This window comes from Aegilops tauschii, chromosome 2, assembly GCF_002575655.3.
Source record: "Aegilops tauschii subsp. strangulata cultivar AL8/78 chromosome 2, Aet v6.0, whole genome shotgun sequence".
NCBI lineage: Eukaryota > Viridiplantae > Streptophyta > Magnoliopsida > Poales > Poaceae > Aegilops > Aegilops tauschii.
Genome location: NC_053036.3, coordinates 18,676,462 through 18,695,359, shown reverse-complemented (window position 1 = coordinate 18,695,359; position 18,898 = coordinate 18,676,462). Strand labels below are relative to the sequence as shown.

At 40.5% G+C, this 18,898-nt stretch overlaps 1 protein-coding gene across 1 annotated transcript; it reads right to left on the bottom strand.

Annotated features, from left to right (window-relative positions):
- Positions 1-7,908: 7,908 nt before the first annotated feature.
- Positions 7,909-8,511, bottom strand: LOC141040627 (uncharacterized). Its single transcript, XM_073506744.1, has one exon. It carries the CDS (start codon positions 8,509-8,511, stop codon positions 7,909-7,911), a length of 603 nt encoding a protein of 200 aa, XP_073362845.1.
- Between the last annotated feature and the right edge of the window lie 10,387 nt (positions 8,512-18,898).

The following is an 18,898-nucleotide window of genomic DNA, read 5'->3' as shown; positions in this document are numbered from 1 at the left end:
TAAGTTATAACAACAAAAACTTATCAAAATATTCTTTGTCTTGCCTCTATTTTGAAATTCCAACGACTATTGGAATTCCCTTTCCTTGAGTGGATATGGCTAATTATATATTTCGACCTTTATCTGATTCCTAGGTACTGTACATGTCCAATGCATGTTTACTTACATTATATATTGCAAACAAATTTTAATTAAGTTTACCCATGTCAAGGTGTTTCCCACTCATAATAGATTCATTTATCGTTTATATACATTTTTGCAAAAGAGACTAAGGCCAGATATTAAGCATCACTGATCCTTACAAACACACCCATAAATAAAATAAAATTATATTCAAATCCTTGGGGGTGCCGAAGTTTCCTCCTCCTATAGCTATCAGCGGCACGACATTAGCATAGCTCGGTACCGCCTCTAAGCATCCGCCTCGGCGAAGCAAACTTTTTGAAATCCAAGAGCATGCAAAAGTAGCAGCTAAGAAGTCATCGATGAAAATCAGGAGACGCTGGCGGCCACATCTATGAAGAAAATCGCCACCCATGAGAACAAAATGCCGATAAGGGCATGTAGAAACTCCCAAGAGCGTGAAATCCGGACGAATCCATCCGAAACCTAAACCAGACGGATCCCGAAAGATCCGCCGGAGACATGGCTCCACACGCCCTCTGCCGGTGATAAGCGCGCCAATGGAACCAGGAAAGAGCAGGGAGAACATTATTCCTACACTCGAACAAAACCGCCACCTCGCCGTTTCAAATCAACCTCAAAGACTCCCTACATAAAACCTGGAAAAATCATCCATGACATTGCACGAAAGGTCTGGATCAGATGTCGAGCTCGCCGCCATCCAACACCATGCACCAACTCCCTCTTCTCTGATGACCTAGCATCCTAGCCAGGCTAGACCATTGTTGAAGATCGCCACGGTGCATCACCAATGCTGCTGAAGAGCACCGTCTTATGAAGACCGCCACTCGATCACACATATCTTTCGTCATCCTGCAACAGCCCTCCAACTCCACAAGCAAGTCGCCCTCGATCAGGACCTCCCCGATGCCATCGTTGCCTCACGGGCTTTGCTTGCAAAGCGCTCTGGTGATGGCAACAGGGAGCGTAGATGGGGTGGTGGCTAAAGTACATTGGGATCCATGTAGCATATACATTATTTACACGTGCAAGATGTTTGTGTGAAAGACATATTTACATGTGCAAAAGATATGTGTGATATTAAAAGTTTTTTCAAACAAAATTGTAAGAGAGACTCCTTACAATATAGATGGGAACGCAAATTCACATCGGAGAACTTGAACCTGCGTGGTGGAATCGTACATCCACTCCCCTAACCAAATATATGTAAGTACTACGTGCAACTTTTGTATACAAGAGAAAGATAAATAATACCATTTGAAATTCATTTTTTCTTCCATAATTGGAATATTTATATGATCAAGTATTCCCTTGACCAATGGATGGCTAAGATCGAATACTCCTATATTACCTCAGAAGGTAGGCTGGAGTACCTTAAAAGAGCTCAACACAAATATAACCTTGATAAGATTTTTAAACACGGTTTCAATAATATAATATCTTGCAGATTTTTGCTCTAGTGTTTGCGACGGCCGCGGGGGGCTGCTACGGTTTCAGCTACGACGTGAAACGCTTTGTCGACGGGTTGTACAACGATTTGGACCGCCTCTCGCCCTCTCCTTGACTGACACAGACTTTGTTAAGCTCCACAATGACTTGGACATGTTCTTCCTGCGTGCCTACGTGTTGCCGCGGGGTTCATGCTACTCGCCGCCGTGATAGTAGTCTCCGTCATTGCTCTCGTCATGTGATATCATGCATTTCCTTTGAATGCTTAAATTCTAATTAAGTTGGCTTGTGGTTGCCGTGTATGTGATGCCAAGGATCATATGTTCTTTTCTTTGGTTCCGGTTTTTAAACTTTGGCCCCGTTGATCTCACATTACTTAGTGGGTGTCACTATTATCGTGTGTAGTTATTATCCTACCCGGCAAAGAATATTAATTGGTTGACATTCAGTCTTTGAAGTACTCCTATCTAAAATAAAATTAAAACAGTTGTGATTTATCTTTCTTTAACTAAGTAGCAATATTTGCAACCTAGGTCCTTTATACCATGCAAACTATTTCCGCCAGAGGTCCGGGCGCATGATAATAACAAATCTAAACCATTGTCGACAAAAAAAATGATTTAAGGACGATTCGTTGATGATTGACTAGATCATATGTTGGATCTTATAAATACGAGACCTAGTACTAAGTGACCTTGCATAAATGGACGAAGTGAGTAAGGTGGAAATGGGTTTAAATAGCTTGGTCCACCCAAAACGCTGAAAATGTATCTTCTCAGCATTATAAGCAGTCCATATCAACGCACTGGTAATAACGTACCGGTTAGGAAAATAGAGTAGGGACGGAAAATTTTGTCCTTTACGATGCCCTTTGGTCCTACTTAGTTCAACAATTGAACAAAACTTTCAGAAGTGATGTGACTTCTGAAAACTTAGTTCATTTAGTTGAACCAAAAAGGTCCAGTGGGTACCCTAAAGGTTACTCATTTACACCCATAAAAGAAAGAAACAGAGCTACAAAAAGTAACATTTCCCTACATGTTTGTATTATTTGGGGGGGGGGGGGGGGGGGGGGGGGGTGGATCAGAAGAGTGTAAATAGAAATCACTTTTGGCCATCAATGTAAGCTTTCGATGAAGATTTGTCTGAAAGAGTACGGATTTCGCTTCGGACAAATTGATTGGCAAAACATTGAATTGCATACCTCTGCACCCTTCTACTTGCTTCAAATGAACCTTGAAGCGAGGCAATCTTACGATACATGCATTTTTTGTGCAAAAACATGATCAAATGTGTGTTGCACCCAAGAAACACAAGTGATTACGATGCTTGTTTAAAAAATGAATAAGTCCACCATGAATGAATGGTCCTGGCCAGTGCGTAGGGCATTGCCATGCGTTCAAACATGCACCACCCTGCACGGCCTTTGGGCAGCCCAGTATGGGGCTCTTGTTTTTTTCATTCCTTTTTCTTGTTTTTCTTCTTCATTTCTTCACTTTTCTTTTTTAATGCAATTTTAAAAATGTTCATGAAAATTTGAAAATTTTCAGGATAATTTTCTTTTCAAGAATTTTGAAAAACGTTCGCGGCTTTAAAAAATGTTCAGGAAATTGAAAAACAGTTCATGGACCCAAAAAATATTCATAACTTTGTAGAAATGTTCACTAATTCTAAAAAAACTCTACTTCAAACATTGTCCTCAAATTAGAAAGATGTTCACGAATTTTAAAAAAATCAAAATCAGAATGATGTTCATGACTTAGAAAAAATGTTCGGGAATTTGTATATTGTTCCCCAATTTTAAAATATGTTTCAAAAATAAAAAAATAGTGAATTCCGAAAAATGTTCACGACATGTCATTGTTTTCCCGAATTGGAGAAAATATTTCGGAAATTGGTCTTCTAAAACCTGACATTGGCTTTCTAAACAGGGTAACTTGCTCCGGAATTAGGTTGTCATAAATGGGCCAGCCCTTTGTGGTCAAAGCAATCGATGGGATATGCGTTTCTTGGGGGGCGCCTCTATTCCTCGCCTTCAGACTCGCGGAAGGGGGCAAGCAAGGTGGGCTGGCCCATGCCCCCCAGGAAGCCATATCCTGTTTTCTTTTTCTATTTTCCGTTTTTGCTTTATTTTTTTAATTGTGTTTACACCTTAAATATTCTAAAACTCCAAAAAAAATTGTAAAATGTTAAACAAGTCTTTTTAAAATGTTGAATGAGTATTTGAAAAATGTTGAACAAGTACTTGAAAATGTTTAATGAGTATTTGAAATTACTTAAACAAGTATTTGAACATGTCTAATAAGTATTTTATAAATGTTGAATATGTATATTCAAAATGTCGAACAAATATATAAAAAATGTTGAACAAATATTTGAAAAATGTTGAACAGGTATTTCAAAAAATGTTGAAGTATTTGATGAAATGTTGATCATGTATGTAAAAAATGGTGAACAAGTATTTTTAAAATGTTTATCATGTATATAAAAAATATTAACAATTATTTGAAAAAATGTGATCATGTATATAAAAATGTTGAACAAGTTTTTGAAATATGTTGAGCAAGTATTTGAAAAATGTTGACAAGTTTTGAAAAAATGTTGATCACGTATATAAGAATGTAAATGAAAAAACAAAAAGAAACAAAGAAAAAACAAAAAAGGAAACAACCCGGAGAAGAAAAAAGAAAAGAATGAAAAAATTGGAGAAGAAATTAAAATAAGAAAGAAAGAAAAACAAAAAATAAAGAAATCAAAAATAAAATGGAAATAGCGAATAACCAGAGAAAAACAAAAGAAAAAGAAAAATAAAAAACGGAGAAGAAACTGTGGAAAAACCGACTCGTTTCGACTTAATTAAGGCCACCTTACTACTATTATAAGCCTGGCCCAGTGGCTACCCGCTCGTTCCCGTGACAAGGAGGCCGCAGTTGTCTTTTCTCCTTTGTTTTTACTAGCTCCCGCTTATAGCGAGATGGCTGGGCAAGCGATTGCTAGTTGGGCCGGCTCAATTTGGATTCTCGGGAAGCAGTTTTAGGAAGCTTCAGTGACATGTTGGGAACATGTTTACAAGCTTCTATATTTTCGCTCAAAAAAACAAGCTTCTGTGGCTTTTTTTGTGTGTTTCTTCATTGGTTTTCTTTTGGTTTTATTTCCTTTTTTATATTTTTCCTTTATACCCTTTCTTTCCACATCGTTAATTTTTTAATGTGCGACAAACACTATTGAAAAAATGAAATTAATTGATTTTTCAAGTATATGTATTTTGTATTTTCTCAAATATAGAAAAATTGAAAAAGAAAGCAAGCAGAAAAGAACAAAACCAACTATAATAAAGGAATAAAGAAACGAAGCAAAGCAAACTGGGTCCATCCCAATAGAGTCGTTCTACAGGTGGGTGGTTGTTCGGTCTCGCGCAGGCATTGATTTTGATACCCCCGTTCTGAGTTAGTTGTCTTAGATTTTCTAGATACGGATACACAAATCTAGGACAACTAATTTGGTATGAAACTAATATATTTTTCCTACAAAACAACTGTAGTAACTGTCGCTCCAACCGGCCACCTATACCGCATTAAAGTCCACGATGGCCATCCATGACCGCCCGCACAGTGGGTCGGCCCCTCAAAATCCAAACAACTAATCAGTGGTTTGCTAAAACCTTTTTTTTTAGAATCCAATGGTTTCAAGCTCCAGCACACTGGTAGATTCCTCAAGTTCCATAATGCAGCCGGCCCATTTGTAATGTCGTCGGGTTAATCGAAGTCACTATACCTCTTGCAAAGGTCACTCTAATGACAGTCCGGGAGTTTTTCTCTTTTTTCATAGATTCGTTTTTCAAAACATTTTATCTTTTAAACCATGCATCCAAATCCCAAACAACTTTCATTGTTGGATTACTCGTGTCGAGATCTTGAAAACTACTACGTCCATCCTGATATATGAGATCATTTTTTACACTACCATACTGTCAAAAATGATCTTATATTTTGGGACGAAGAGAGTAGATCCCATGTTAATAGATTTCGACGAACCTTTTTTCCACGAAAAAACTGAACAACCCAATAGAAAACAAAATGTAGCCCCCTTTTCACTTTTTCTTTTGTTTTCTAAGAGGCATAGTTGAGCTTCTCGCGGAAGAAAATCTGTGCCTCTCATGAAAAAAACACATCTTTTTCTCTTCGGAGTTGTGTCTCTCGTCGAAGCAAAAAAAACATGTTATTTTTTCCTTTCCAAGAGCTGCCTCCCGCGAAAGCAAATCTATGCCTGCGTGAGAAGCAAATCTGTGTCTCTCATGGGAAAAAACGTGTTTTTCTTCCTCTTTCGAGTTGTGCCTCTCGCAGAAGGAAACATATGTCTCCACAAGAAGCAAACATGTGTCTCTCATGGGATATAAAACACGTTTTTCCCTTTCCGAGAGGTGCCTCTCGCAAAAGCAAATATGTATCTCTCTTGGAAGAATGCATTTTTTTTACTTTTCGAGAGGCACAGCTAGTGGAAGAAAACCTTTACGTCTCATCAAAGCAAAAAATAAATAAAACGTGTTTTCCTTTCCTTTCGCGGAAGCAAACCTGTGCCTCCATGAGAAGCAAATTTGTGCCTCTCGTGGAAGCAAAAACATGCGTTTTTTTCAAGCAAATTTTTTCCAGAATATTTTTCTCCACAATCTCAGAAAAACCAGGCGAAAACCAAAAGGCCGACAAAACACGGGAAAAAGCATCTAAACCCTGAAAATGCGTACAAAATAATATAAACATAAAATATCATGGGAGCGCCCAGCCCACCAAAAGTGACCCTGAAGAGGCTCCCGCAAAGGGTATCTCTCAATTAGTTGCTCTACGGGTTCATTCATCTGATTTGGTTCATTCATCTGAATTTCTAAGAGGCACAGTTGAGCATCTCGCGGAAGCAAATCTGTGCCTCCGTGAAAAAAATGTGTTTTTTCCTCTTCGGAGTTGTGTCTCTCGTAGAAGAAAAAAAAACATGTTATTTTCTTCCTTTCCGAGAGCTACCTCTCGTGGAAGCAAATCTTTGCCTCCACGAGAAGCAATTTCCGTCTCTCATAGAAAAAAACGTGTTTTTCTTCCTCTTTCAAGTTCTGCCTCTCGCGGAAGCAAACATGTTTCTCATGGAAGAAAAAACACTTTTTTCCCTTTCCGAGAGGTGCCTCTCACAAAAGCAAATCTGTATCTTTCGTGGAGGAATGCATTTTTTTTCTTTTCGAGAGGCATAGCTAGAGGAAGAAAACATGTGCGTCTCATAGAAGCAAAAATAAATAAAACATATTTTTCTTTCCATTCGCGGAAGAAAACCTGTGCCTCTCGTGGAAGCAAAAAAATGCGTTTTTTCACACAATTTGTTTTCTCCACAATCTCAAGAAAACCAGACGAAAACCAAAAAGACGGGAAAGAACCATCTAAACCCTGAAAATGCGTACAAAAAAATAAAAAAAATTCATGTGGGAGTGCCCAGCCCACTCACACAAAAATACTGATTTTGTTTCATAGTTTGGGGACTCTCTCATTAAGAAGAAGAAACTTGTGTAGAGGCTCTCCATTTAGAATTATAGCCACTCTGCTTTAAAACACAAAACATATAAATTTTCGAAAAGCAAATGTTGTAAAATTAGATTAAATTTATAGAAAAAAACTATCAATATCTACAATGACAAAACAGTAACATTGGATCAATAAAAAAGGCCACCTTGTATTTTTGCAAGGCAATAACAACATGTTTCTCCCTCCAAAAAGAATGCCATCCAAGAAGTATGTCATGTAAATTAGTAAATCACTTCTTTATTTTCAGCCATTTGGTGGGGGCACCTTGATACCTCAAACTTTCTTATCCTCTCATAGAGTTAACACCAGTGGCCATTTTACCACAGCTACAAGCATTGTGCATGACCAGCAAACTATCACACAATCTCGTCTAGTCAATACCATAATCCTTGAAAGTACATCGGTCAAACTTTTGATATATCGTTCAAATTAGCAGTAAGTTCTCCTCTTCTTATTTTATCATTTTCAGGACGTGACAGCGAGTAAAAGGTTCCTGCCAGCACTGTATACTGAGTCGAGAACCTACGCATTTGTACTATACGTTGTATCCTCCATATGTGCTCCAAAACAAAGGGTTCTAATTAAACTATGATATGTGGACATAATCCATTTTCATTAGAGAAAATAGTTTTTTTTCGAGAGTACGTCAATAGCGTACCTTATCTTTATAGAAGGGAGAAAGACAGTTTACAAGATTCGTGCGATCGATGCGAACATCCATCGCCCGAGCACCCACTCACACCCATCTACAAAAAAATCAAGTGTGATCTCTCACAAAACGGTCTAATCCACCCGCACCCACACCTGCATTATACCACTCGCGGATTTCATCAAGGATGGCTCTAGCTAGCTCACTATAGTCTTTAACTTGCTCCGGCCGATTGAACACCTTGGCGTTCCTTTGCTTCCACAGCATCCAAGCCGCGCCGATGACGACCGAGTCAAAACCTCGCTTGTGTTTCCCTTGGAAACCAGAGCGAGCTCTAAGCCACCACTCCACAAGTGTGTCCGTGTCATTGGGAGGAAGGGCATTGATTTGTAGGGAGTCGAAACACGTGTGCCACACCTGGCGAGCGTAAACACACTGCACCACAATGTGCTCAACTGTATCCTCCTCCTGCAAGCAAGTGTAGCAAGGCGAGGTGTTGTCCTGCAACCCATGTCGCGTCCGTCTGTCAGATGTCCAAAGCCGATGCTGCACGGCGAGCCAAGCAAAGATCTTGCACTTTAGTGGTGCCCAGCTACGCCAAATCGCGGCAGCAGTAGGTGATCTGATCGCGCCCTGATTAAGTTTGTCATAGGTGGATCTCGCTGTATACATGCCCGAAGGGTCATGTGGCCAAGCAAAGGCATCCTCCATGAGCACATCTCGTTGAACTGTGGCGACTGCGTGTCTCGGGTGGACAGTTTGTAGAAGTGCCCCAAAGAAGTCTATGGTTGGACGTCGAGTGCCCATCTCTCATCTTCCAAGGCCTGAGCGACCGTACGGGAGTTCCTGATCCTCGTTTCCACACCAGCCACCAACGTAGGCGCAATATCTCTGACAGAGAAGCCGTGGATCCATCTATCTCTCCAGAAAAGTACCTTATTTCCTTTACCCACCGTGATCTGAATCAAACTGTCAAAGACCTGTCTAGCATCGTTGTCCACCATAAGCTCCAATCCATGCCACGACCTTTGCGGGTCCGTGCGCCGCAACCATTCCCAACGCACCCTAAGTGCCAGCCCTTGCAGACTTAGGTTTTTCACCCCAAGACCACCGAAACAGGTTGGCTTGCAGATTGAACTCCATGCCACTAGGCATTGGCCTCCGTTAACTCGATCTTTTCCTGCCCAGAAAAACGCGCGCATCCAGCCATCGACGTCCTCCAAAACCCAGCCTGGGGCCTTCATTACGAGCAATTGATGCACTGGTCTCGCCTGAAGCACCGACTTGACAAGCACAAGCCGACTTGATCTCTGCAAAAAGCCTCTCTGCCAAGCCGGGAGGCAGTGCCGAACTTGATCCAAGAGAGGCTGCCTTAATGATTTGATTAGTGGCTTTGCATCGCGCCTGCCTAGTTGACTTTTGATTACCACATCTCTTCACATGGGGTAGGGACGTTGGGTACTCATCGAATACTGAAATAGTTAGCAGATCGGGCAACGTGATATAATGCAAAAGGTTGCTAGTTTGGTGTGGTTGACTTTGATGTCTAAGAGCCACTCTAGCAAATTCATCATATCGTTGACAGCATTTCCTATGATTTTTTTTTCTTTTTGAGGGACAAGACCATTTTCTATGAATACTAGTAAGATGTCCGTGTGTTACACGCAACATCAAAATGGATTGATCCGGGTCATCTCATGTTTAACAAATATCGATAGGTTTCTTTGGATATTCATTCTTCTCTAGAGCTCACAAGCATCCGGATGAATAGTAAATGTAGGAAAAATAGATTAAAAAATATCTTTTGCAAACAAACGTGTTCAAGTGTTCAACCTGCATCCAAAACTTCATGAAGAATATTTTTTTGAGTATCGATTTTGTTTATTTTTTCTAGACATCCATGAATGTAACTCAGGATGACTTGGAAGGGGGCAGAGGAGATGGCAAGGAGGAGGGGGTCGTGGTGGTGGTTGGCAATGCGGCCTAAGTGAAGGCATGAGAGGTGTTGGGGGCAGACGACACCAAGAGCAGCGAGTTTTTCAGATCCTTCTTATTTTTTCATGAGATGGCTAGATAAGGTGAGAGGCAGGGGGTTATCTACAAACAAGGAGTGGAGTGCGGGGGTCTTTTTTGCAAAACTGACATAGTTTGCCTCAGATACGTTGGATGTAAATCGAACGGTTGTAAATGAAGGATGGCAGGCACACTATCGCCACCAACTCAGCTTTTTATAGGAGTAGAGATGAAGGTTGCCGAGTGACGGTGGGATTCCTCTAGGGTAGGCCCATGATCAATATTCGGCCCAGCGGGCCCAAACAGCCTGAGTCTACGCCACGAGAATCACTTTGCCGGCCCAACATCAATCAGCCATATGGCATAATAACCAGCAGAATCCCATATGACGTACATTGCGTCAAGCAGTCAAAGCTTCGCACAGGTTTCACCACTGAGCGACGCGAACTTGGCCGGCTTGCAGCGATCCCAGACGGTCTTTCGATTTCGGGAACCTTCTAGGAGGTTTCTAAACCGTTTTTTTTTGTTTCTGTTTATTTATTATAGATTTTATTATTTCCTGTTTCTTTTTTTTTGCTTTTCTCTCAATTTTCCTCTTTTTGTTTCATTTTTTTCTTTTTCCAATTGTTTATATGTTCATGTTTTTATTCGCAAATGTCTAAAAAGGTTTGCCTTACAAAAATCATTCAAGCTTTCAAATTTGTTCGGGAGTTTCAGAAAATGTTTACCTTTGAAAAAAAAAGTTCTTCTTTCAAAAATTGGTCGTAATTTCCAAAAAAATGTTCATGTTTTCAATTTTATTTGGAGGAGTTTCAAAACAAATGTATGCATTACAAAAAATGCTCACGTTTTCAAATTTTGTTACTAGTTCAAAAAATGATTCCGATTTAAAAAATATTTATACCTTCATAAAAATGTTCATATTTTGAGAAATGTTTGAGTTTTTTCAAAATTTGTTCAAAAAATTTGAAAAGTGTGCGCATTTTGTAAAACACTCATTTTTATGAAAATGTATCTGATTTTTTCTAAACATGAACAAAAAATGTCTTATATTCAAAATTTTGTTCGATATTTCAAAAAATGTTCATGTTCCCAAAAATTGTTCACATGTTCAAAAAAGTTTGGGAGATTTAGAAAAATGCTCATGTTTGAAAAGAAATGTTCAAGTATTTCTAAATTTGCTCACAAATCCAAACAATGTTCGGGAATTTTGAAGAAATGCTCGTAAATTTGAAAAACAAAATTCTCGAAATAAAAAACAATGTTCATATATTTTTTTAAAGTTTGCATATTTGAAAAAATGTTCACCTTTTCAGAAAAAACTTTTAGACGTGCATTCAAGAAACATTACGAAATTTGAAAGAAAAAACGTTTTAGAAAAATGCAGTAGCTACAGTACTCCTACATGTTTTACTCAGCTACATGTCCGTACGAGCACATAGTTCTTAAAGGAATGCGCTACATATATGTCAACAAAGTTTGTTTTGTCTGTTGGCTAGCATCGCGCGCACGGCCGCTGGAGGTCATGAGTTTGATACCGCGCAAGCACATACCTTTTTTGGATTTTCGATCCTGTGCTAGAGTGCATGTACTCACTACTGGGCCGCCCCCAGAGTAGACTCCCCTGTGCGTTCGCTCGATAATACGTCGCAGAACGCGACACATAGGAGGTCCCTAATAACCAAGACTCAATAGACAGAGAAGCATGACGTCCAACCGACTGGATCTGGGTTTGATTGCCTCATATAAGGAATCAATAGGTTTGTTTTTCATTATCCGTCAGAACATATCAAAGTCAATATAAAAATCAATACCATGAAAGATGTACAATTCAATTTCTCGATTCAATAGAAGCTCAAAAAGGTGCATATAGTAGGATTTATGATTGGGCAAATCAAGTTCGTATCAACCTACTTACCTTGCCAAGGCCAGCCATTTGGCCTGTTAATCTAGTGAGCCTTCATATCGTGGGACCCACTCATTAATGGAGCATCCATTTCCCCCCGATCTTTAATACATATTCAGTTAAAACACCAACATTCAGTTAAACCTGAGCAAAGTGGCGAGGGCTTGGATGATCATCAGCGGGATGGTGAGGACGATTCCGAAGGGGCGTCGATTCCGGCGATGACATTGGGGTACCAATTCCGGTGGCAACTCTGTTTCGACGGCGATGCTCCAAATAATGATAAGCATTAAGGCAGACATCCGCACAGATGTCCCATCTAATGCTTAACATAGTTTCCTTTAAATATACAATATATATTTTTCTTATACTTGTGGAAAAAATGATACACGTTGAAAAAAAGATTTAATGTACATCTTTTGTAAATACATATTTTGAACATTTTTTGAAACACATGTTGAACATTTTTTAATGACATCAAACTTTTTTTGAACTACGCGAAAATTTTTGTACCTTGTAGAAATATTTTGCCAAAATATCAACATATTTTTGGAATGCATGTTTTTTCTTAAAAATATCACATACTTTTTTTTCAATGGTACGAAACAGTTTTTTAAAGTGCAAAAGGTTGTTTTTTTAACATTGCATAAACATTTTTCAAAAATGCCACAAAAATGGCATCTTCTCTCTTACTTCGAATTCTCCTTTCCTTCTTTGAAGCGATTGCACATTTTTCGGAAAGCACTGCAGTGCTTCTGTCAAAAAAATAGTTTATGCATCACGATGATACAGTAGAAGAGTGAAAATGCTTCCCGTAGACTGACAAGCACATTGAAGAGCCGTATGCAGACACGATGGCAAACAAGAAGCCGAAGTGGGCAGGTTCAGTGGCGGTCATGAATAACACCGTGAATCCGTGATGGTCTAGTTAAGCATGTGGGGGTGCTTCATGGTAATTAAACTTCGTATACTGTTTTGGACCATCAATTATCTTTGAGTTTGAATTTGAATGTCAAATCAAATTTCATATACCGTTGCTTTGAAATTATTATCAAGTACTCCCTCTGTTTATTTTTACTTCACGTATAGATTTGTCTGAAGTCAAACTTTACAAAATTTGACCAAATTTATATTAGAAAATATCAACAACTACAATACGTAATAAATATAATGTAAAAATATATTTCTTGTTGGATATAATGATATTGATGTTGTATTGTGAATGTTAATACTATTTTGTATAAACTTGTTCAAACTTTGGAGAGATTGATTTTAGATAAACCTAATACGCAGACTGAAAAATCGAAGGGGGTATGTGAGTTCAATGTATCATTGTTTGAATTATTATGATGATCTTTGACATATACATATGTCATTTGTGTTTATGTTTAATAAAAACTAGGAGAATTAAGATTTTAGTTGAAGAACTTTACGAGAACTAACAAAAATAGCTCTCATACAAGTTCCCTAAAATTATACGGTTATCCCGTAAAACCATTTTTATGAAAAGTTTTTTAAGAGAGCTGTTAGAGTTGCTCTTACCACCGTACATCCACATATATAGATCCACTGATTGTGTTAGGGCATTTCTAACCGATCCCCTAAAAATGCGGAGCATCCGGCGGAGTAAAACTTAGTGGAGTATATATACTCCACTAAAATTTCGCCGGACCTAGCCGATCCCCTATATATAACAGAGTAAAATAATCATTTGCATCTCATTTTCGGCCACCGAAACACATTTCTTTGCTTCTTTATTTCATTCCACGCCATTGGAGTACATAATTCACCAATTCTTCGCCACGAGAGCAAGATCAAAGAAAATAAGAACCACAATTAGACATTTTAGAAGATATCCAATTTCCCTAACTGCTCCCACTAGTTGGATTAATATCTTCTCTATGTCTTTATTGTTGATCTGCGGATTCTCGAGTTTCAACACTTCTTTCTTCTTCAATTCTAAAGAAGTAGACGGCGCTTCACATTTAATCTCATCTCTAGTCTCATCCTGGCCTGAATTCTAGCAACGAGTGCACAAACATCTATCAATTTTCATGATATCAATAGATCGATGCATTCTTCCTCCTAATACCAAAATTTGCATCCATCCTACACACACAGATGAGCAAACAATGAGCTACCAAAATTCGAATCCGGTGAACAACCTTATCAAAACAAGCACATACCCCATTATTTGGGCACTTGAATAACACCCATCCGGGATGTTGCGGCGTGGTAGAAACTCGACGCACCACCTACCGCGTGCAGTCGTCGCAATGTATGACCAGCAACGGCAAGCCGACGAGCCGCCCCGCCAACGCCGAGCCCGGGCGACGGCCGGGCGTGTATTTTCCGGCGAACATCCGACGGGAGAGATTCGACTGGCTAGAGGAGGAGTCGGTACCTGCATGCTGCCGGAACTGTTGTTGGGGCTGTGCGGTCCGCTTCCTGGCCAATCCATGGCAAGACGCAGCCGCCGCCGGCTGGAAACGCCAAATCTGGAGGCGGCGGGAGCAGACACAGATCCACCGGTTCTTCGCCGGCGATGGCGGGAGGTAGAAATCGAAGTGGTAGACGACAACGACGGAGCCTACGGAGGAGCGGCGGCGGCGGGCGGGTGTCGGCGGGGGGTGGGAAGGGCGGAGCGGGAGGGGAGGGGGAGGCAGTGGAGGAGAGGCGCGGTCGAGTAAATATAGGGAGAAATTTAGGACCGGAGTAAAAAGTTTACTCCCTTATGACGGATAATGGGTCTAGGTGAGTAAAACCGCATTTTTACTCCTCTAACCGGTTATAAAAGATTGGTTAGAGATGCCCTTATGAAACTGCACATACATACATGCACACGTATATTACATACGTATGTCGCGTACACAGTACTGCACCAGCTCTATCAATCTATTCGACTCCTGATGATTGCTCGTCATTTGATTCGACCGGTTCTGCATGCATATACTGTCACGGCCGACCGAGCCGGCCAACACGCATCGGTTCGTCTCGATGAAGATCGTTCGTGTCCATGATGATGATATGCATGAGTACGTGATCTGATCCGGTCCTTCTGTTGCAACTGCGCCACACTGTACATGCATGATGCGTCTTAAGTCTTGACACACATACACACAATTCCAGATTCAGAGTGCACTGTTGAGGCAAATGCGTCCATGATCCATTTGTCCAATTGTCCATACGTACATATACATGCATATATACTTTTTTGCGGGAAATAAAATATGTACATGCATTTGTAGTTATGTACGTACGTGGCCCAGCACTGACGTGGCCACTAGCCACATGCATGGTAGCTAGCTTAGCAAGAGACGTGTGCGTACGTGGTCGTCGTATCGGTTCCTTCTGGTGATCAATCAAGTCTATGTCCAATCCAGCGGTTGCAACAGTAGGAAGTTAGTGTGTGTGTGCAGGCATTTTTTTTTTAAATCCCGTATAAAACTGTAGTAACGGTCGCTCCTACCGGCCACGTATATCGCATTCAAGTCCACGATGGGCATACATCATCACCGCCCGCCCAGTGGGCCGGGGCCCCAGAATCCAATCGAACTTTCCGGGCTCCCACCACACTGGTCCCTCGAGTTCCATAATGCAGCCGGCCCATTTGTCATGTCACCTGGTTCATTCATCTAATCTGGTATTGTCCCAAAAAACAGATCATCTAATTCGGTTCTTCTAAAAAACATCTAATTTAGTTCGGTACGCTAAAAGAAAAGAAAAAGAACTGATTTCGTTCATACTGTCGGGATTCTCTCATTAAAAAAATCGTTTAGAGACTCTCCATTTAGATTAATAATCTCTCCGATTTGTTATGTTTGACCTAATTTAAAGAGAAAAATCTGCATTTACGTAATAATTTTTCACCTGCTGTTTTTTTCTAAAGTCTGACTCGTGCAGCTGCGCTCGTTCGCTCGCGCGAGCGCACACGCTCCAGCCGTCAGATGCGATGATAGCGACAGCTAAGGGGACTGCGTCCCATAATTACGGAAGAGATACTAACGCACATGCATGTGCTGACACACTCTTTATTCTGTTTCATTTTAAAAAAAAAGTAATAACTTTTCAACCGAGCGTCGAAACAAAGATCCGTTTTCACCGTTAGGTTTCTCGTGACGAGATCTTCAAAACTAGATCCCATATGAGCACGTTTTGATAATTTTTAAAAAAGAAGCAACTTTGATCCTAAACGAGGCAACTTTAGTTTTAAACATAAGCAACTTTTATTAAATTATATGTACTAATGAATTTATCAAGCAAGTATGTCATATACCACTTAGAAATCACGGCAAATAATATTTTTGACCGTATATAGGCAACTAAGCATCTTCGGCAGCCAACTTTGGTGATGACAACATATTTTTTGATAGGATAGTTGCACGGATTTGCCAGGACAGTTGCTTGGTTTTGTTATTGAAATTGTTTGGTTTTTGTTAAGATGGTTGCTTGGTTTTGTTAGGTCAGTTGCTTGGTTTGCTTAGACATTATGCATTGTGTGTTTTGATAATGTAGTTGCATGGATTTGCCAGGACAGTTGCTTGGTTTTGTTAGGATAGTTGCTTAGTTTTGTCAGGACAGTTGCTTGATTTATTAGGACAATCGATTGTTTTTGTTATGACAGTTGCTTCGTTTACTAGGACAGTTGCTTGGTTTACTAGGACAGATGCTTGGTTTGTTAGGTCAGTTGCTTGGTTTTTACACCAACCAAGATGATAAGAAGTCATATTAGACAAAAAAGAGGAGTTGCTTACTGATAACACTAAAGTTGCCTATATACCACACAGAGTTGCTAAAAAAAAGTTCATCGAAACCTATCCATATGGGATCTAGTTTTGAAGAACTCGTCGCAAGAAACCCAATGGTGAAAACGGATCTGAATTTCGATACTCGAATCAAAAGTTATGGCTTTTTAAATTTTTTGAAATTCAAATTAATGCATGCGAACTGACGTGGCAGAGCATCTTCCTAATCACGCGGAGGACAGCAGAGTGTGATTGTTTTCGCGCGCGGGTGGCTGATTTTCCGTTTCTGGCTGTCTGATCGCGCGCGCGGGTGGCTCCTTCCTTTTCTGGGAGAGCGCTCGGGGCTGCGATCGGGCGCCCGTGCAACCGCGAGCCACGTCCCTGTTTTTTTCACTGTATCTTTACATTTCTCCCTTCGGGAAGAAGGCCATCCAACAAGTATGCATTGTAAACTAGTGATTCACTTTTTTTTACTCGACCATTTGGTAGGGCCCACCTTGATACCACAAGCTTTCTTACCCTCTCATACAGTTAGCATCGACGGCCTTCTACCTTGATATGGCAGCTTTGAGCATGGTATGTGGCCAGAGAACAATCCACAATTTTGCTCTCTCCTCCCGTTTCCTTGGGTACTCCAATGGTGAAAATGAGATTTTGGAAGTCGTACGAGTATTGTTGAAAGCTCATTCGACAAAGTTCCTCCTCCTCTTCTTTTCTCATTTTCTATGTTTTGCTTTGGCTTCGTGTCAGAAAGCAAAACAAAGGCAGATGAACTCACTTGCAACAAAATGGTGGATGGAGGCAAGTGGGGCATGATGTTCGTACACATCAATAATGACAAGTTTCTTCCCGTCGGAACATGGTAGCGCATATGATTGCATATGAGCCGTTCCATGCAATTTGAAAATTTACAAGTTGGGTCACATTTGAACTTGAGTTGTAGTTGGTGTGGAATATGGTACTGTTACAGTGCGGTGCACTTCATATCCTAAACATCTTCATAATGAGGAGATCATGCATAGTACCCCATGACGACTTGATAGCAACCAGCACAAGGAAGTGGCCCGACAACATGTGCTAGCTCCCCAGGCGACCAGTGTTGCGGTATCTTGAGAAGGAGTGCACATAGTCATCGCTTTGGGCCTCTGAAGATATTGTCGGCTTAGGCTAAACCTCGCCAATAAATATGATGTGTTAGTGTGGTCTATGATCTTGCGTGTCGTGGTTTATTGTGATACAATTATCCAGAAGCAACAACATGATCAGACACGACTTCTTTGTGCGACAGTGTGGTCAAGCCATCAATGTAGAGATATGCAGAGGGAGGGTTTGACTAAATCTATTGGGAGGGGCATTTCGAGAGAGATGATGATTAAGATTGTCTCATGTATGTGTAAGATTGATGCATGGGTTGCGTCACGTGTGACGCTAATAATACAGTATACTTGTAGTGACCCGTTCTCATCCGTCAGTGAAATCAGAAGTCAAAAGGTGGCTACTAAGTACTCCCTTCGTTCCTAAATATATGTCTTTTTAGAGATTTCACTACAAACTACAAACGGATGTATGTAGACATATTTTAGAGTGTAGATTCACTCATTTTGCTCCGTATGTAGTTCATAATGGAATCTCTAGAAAAGACTTATATTTAGGCACGGAGGGAGTACATCGGAGGTGCAAGTTTAAGAAATACAGTACAATCATGTTTGCCTCTGGAGCGTATGTAACATGTGAGAGCTGATTAGGCCAGCAGAGATTACGCGTACTAATATCAAGTTGCTTCTCTTTTCGCCGACGAAGTAATGCACTGCAATCAAGTCGCCGTCGGTCTTCCCTTCAGAAAACCTCACGTCATGAGGGAGTATTAGCCGCGACGATTTGCTATACTGATCGACTTACAACGGCTGGTAATTCAGAGTTTTAGACAAGACGTTAATAGAGAAATGGGATCCAATTTTTGTGTGGACAAACAGCAAACTAGCTGCTGCTGCGCCGTGATGGAGATGCATGTATGTTAATCATGAAGCAAATATTAAGATGAGTGAACTGCATGGTGCCGACTACGGACAGGGAAAGAAAGTAGCAGCAATCAGTGTCTTCTCCTTTTCTTTTATTGAGGTAGCAGCAAACAGTTAGTATAGAAGAAGTGAGGATGATGTGCGACCGTTGATTGTGATTTGATTTAGACGGGCTGATGACGATCGGGAAGCAAGGCAAGGTCGCTTAAAGTCGCCGATCAATTGACGTGACTGGACTGGACTTGAATCCATCTATCTATCTATAGTATACTGATATATCGCATGGCCGGCATATGTGCCTACTTCATCAACCCAACCCATCTCCCCATGTCTCCCGCCCTGCTTTATTAGTTACTGGATTAAGGCCTAACTTCACCTTTAGGACATGACAGCGAGTAAAAAGTTTCTGACGGCAC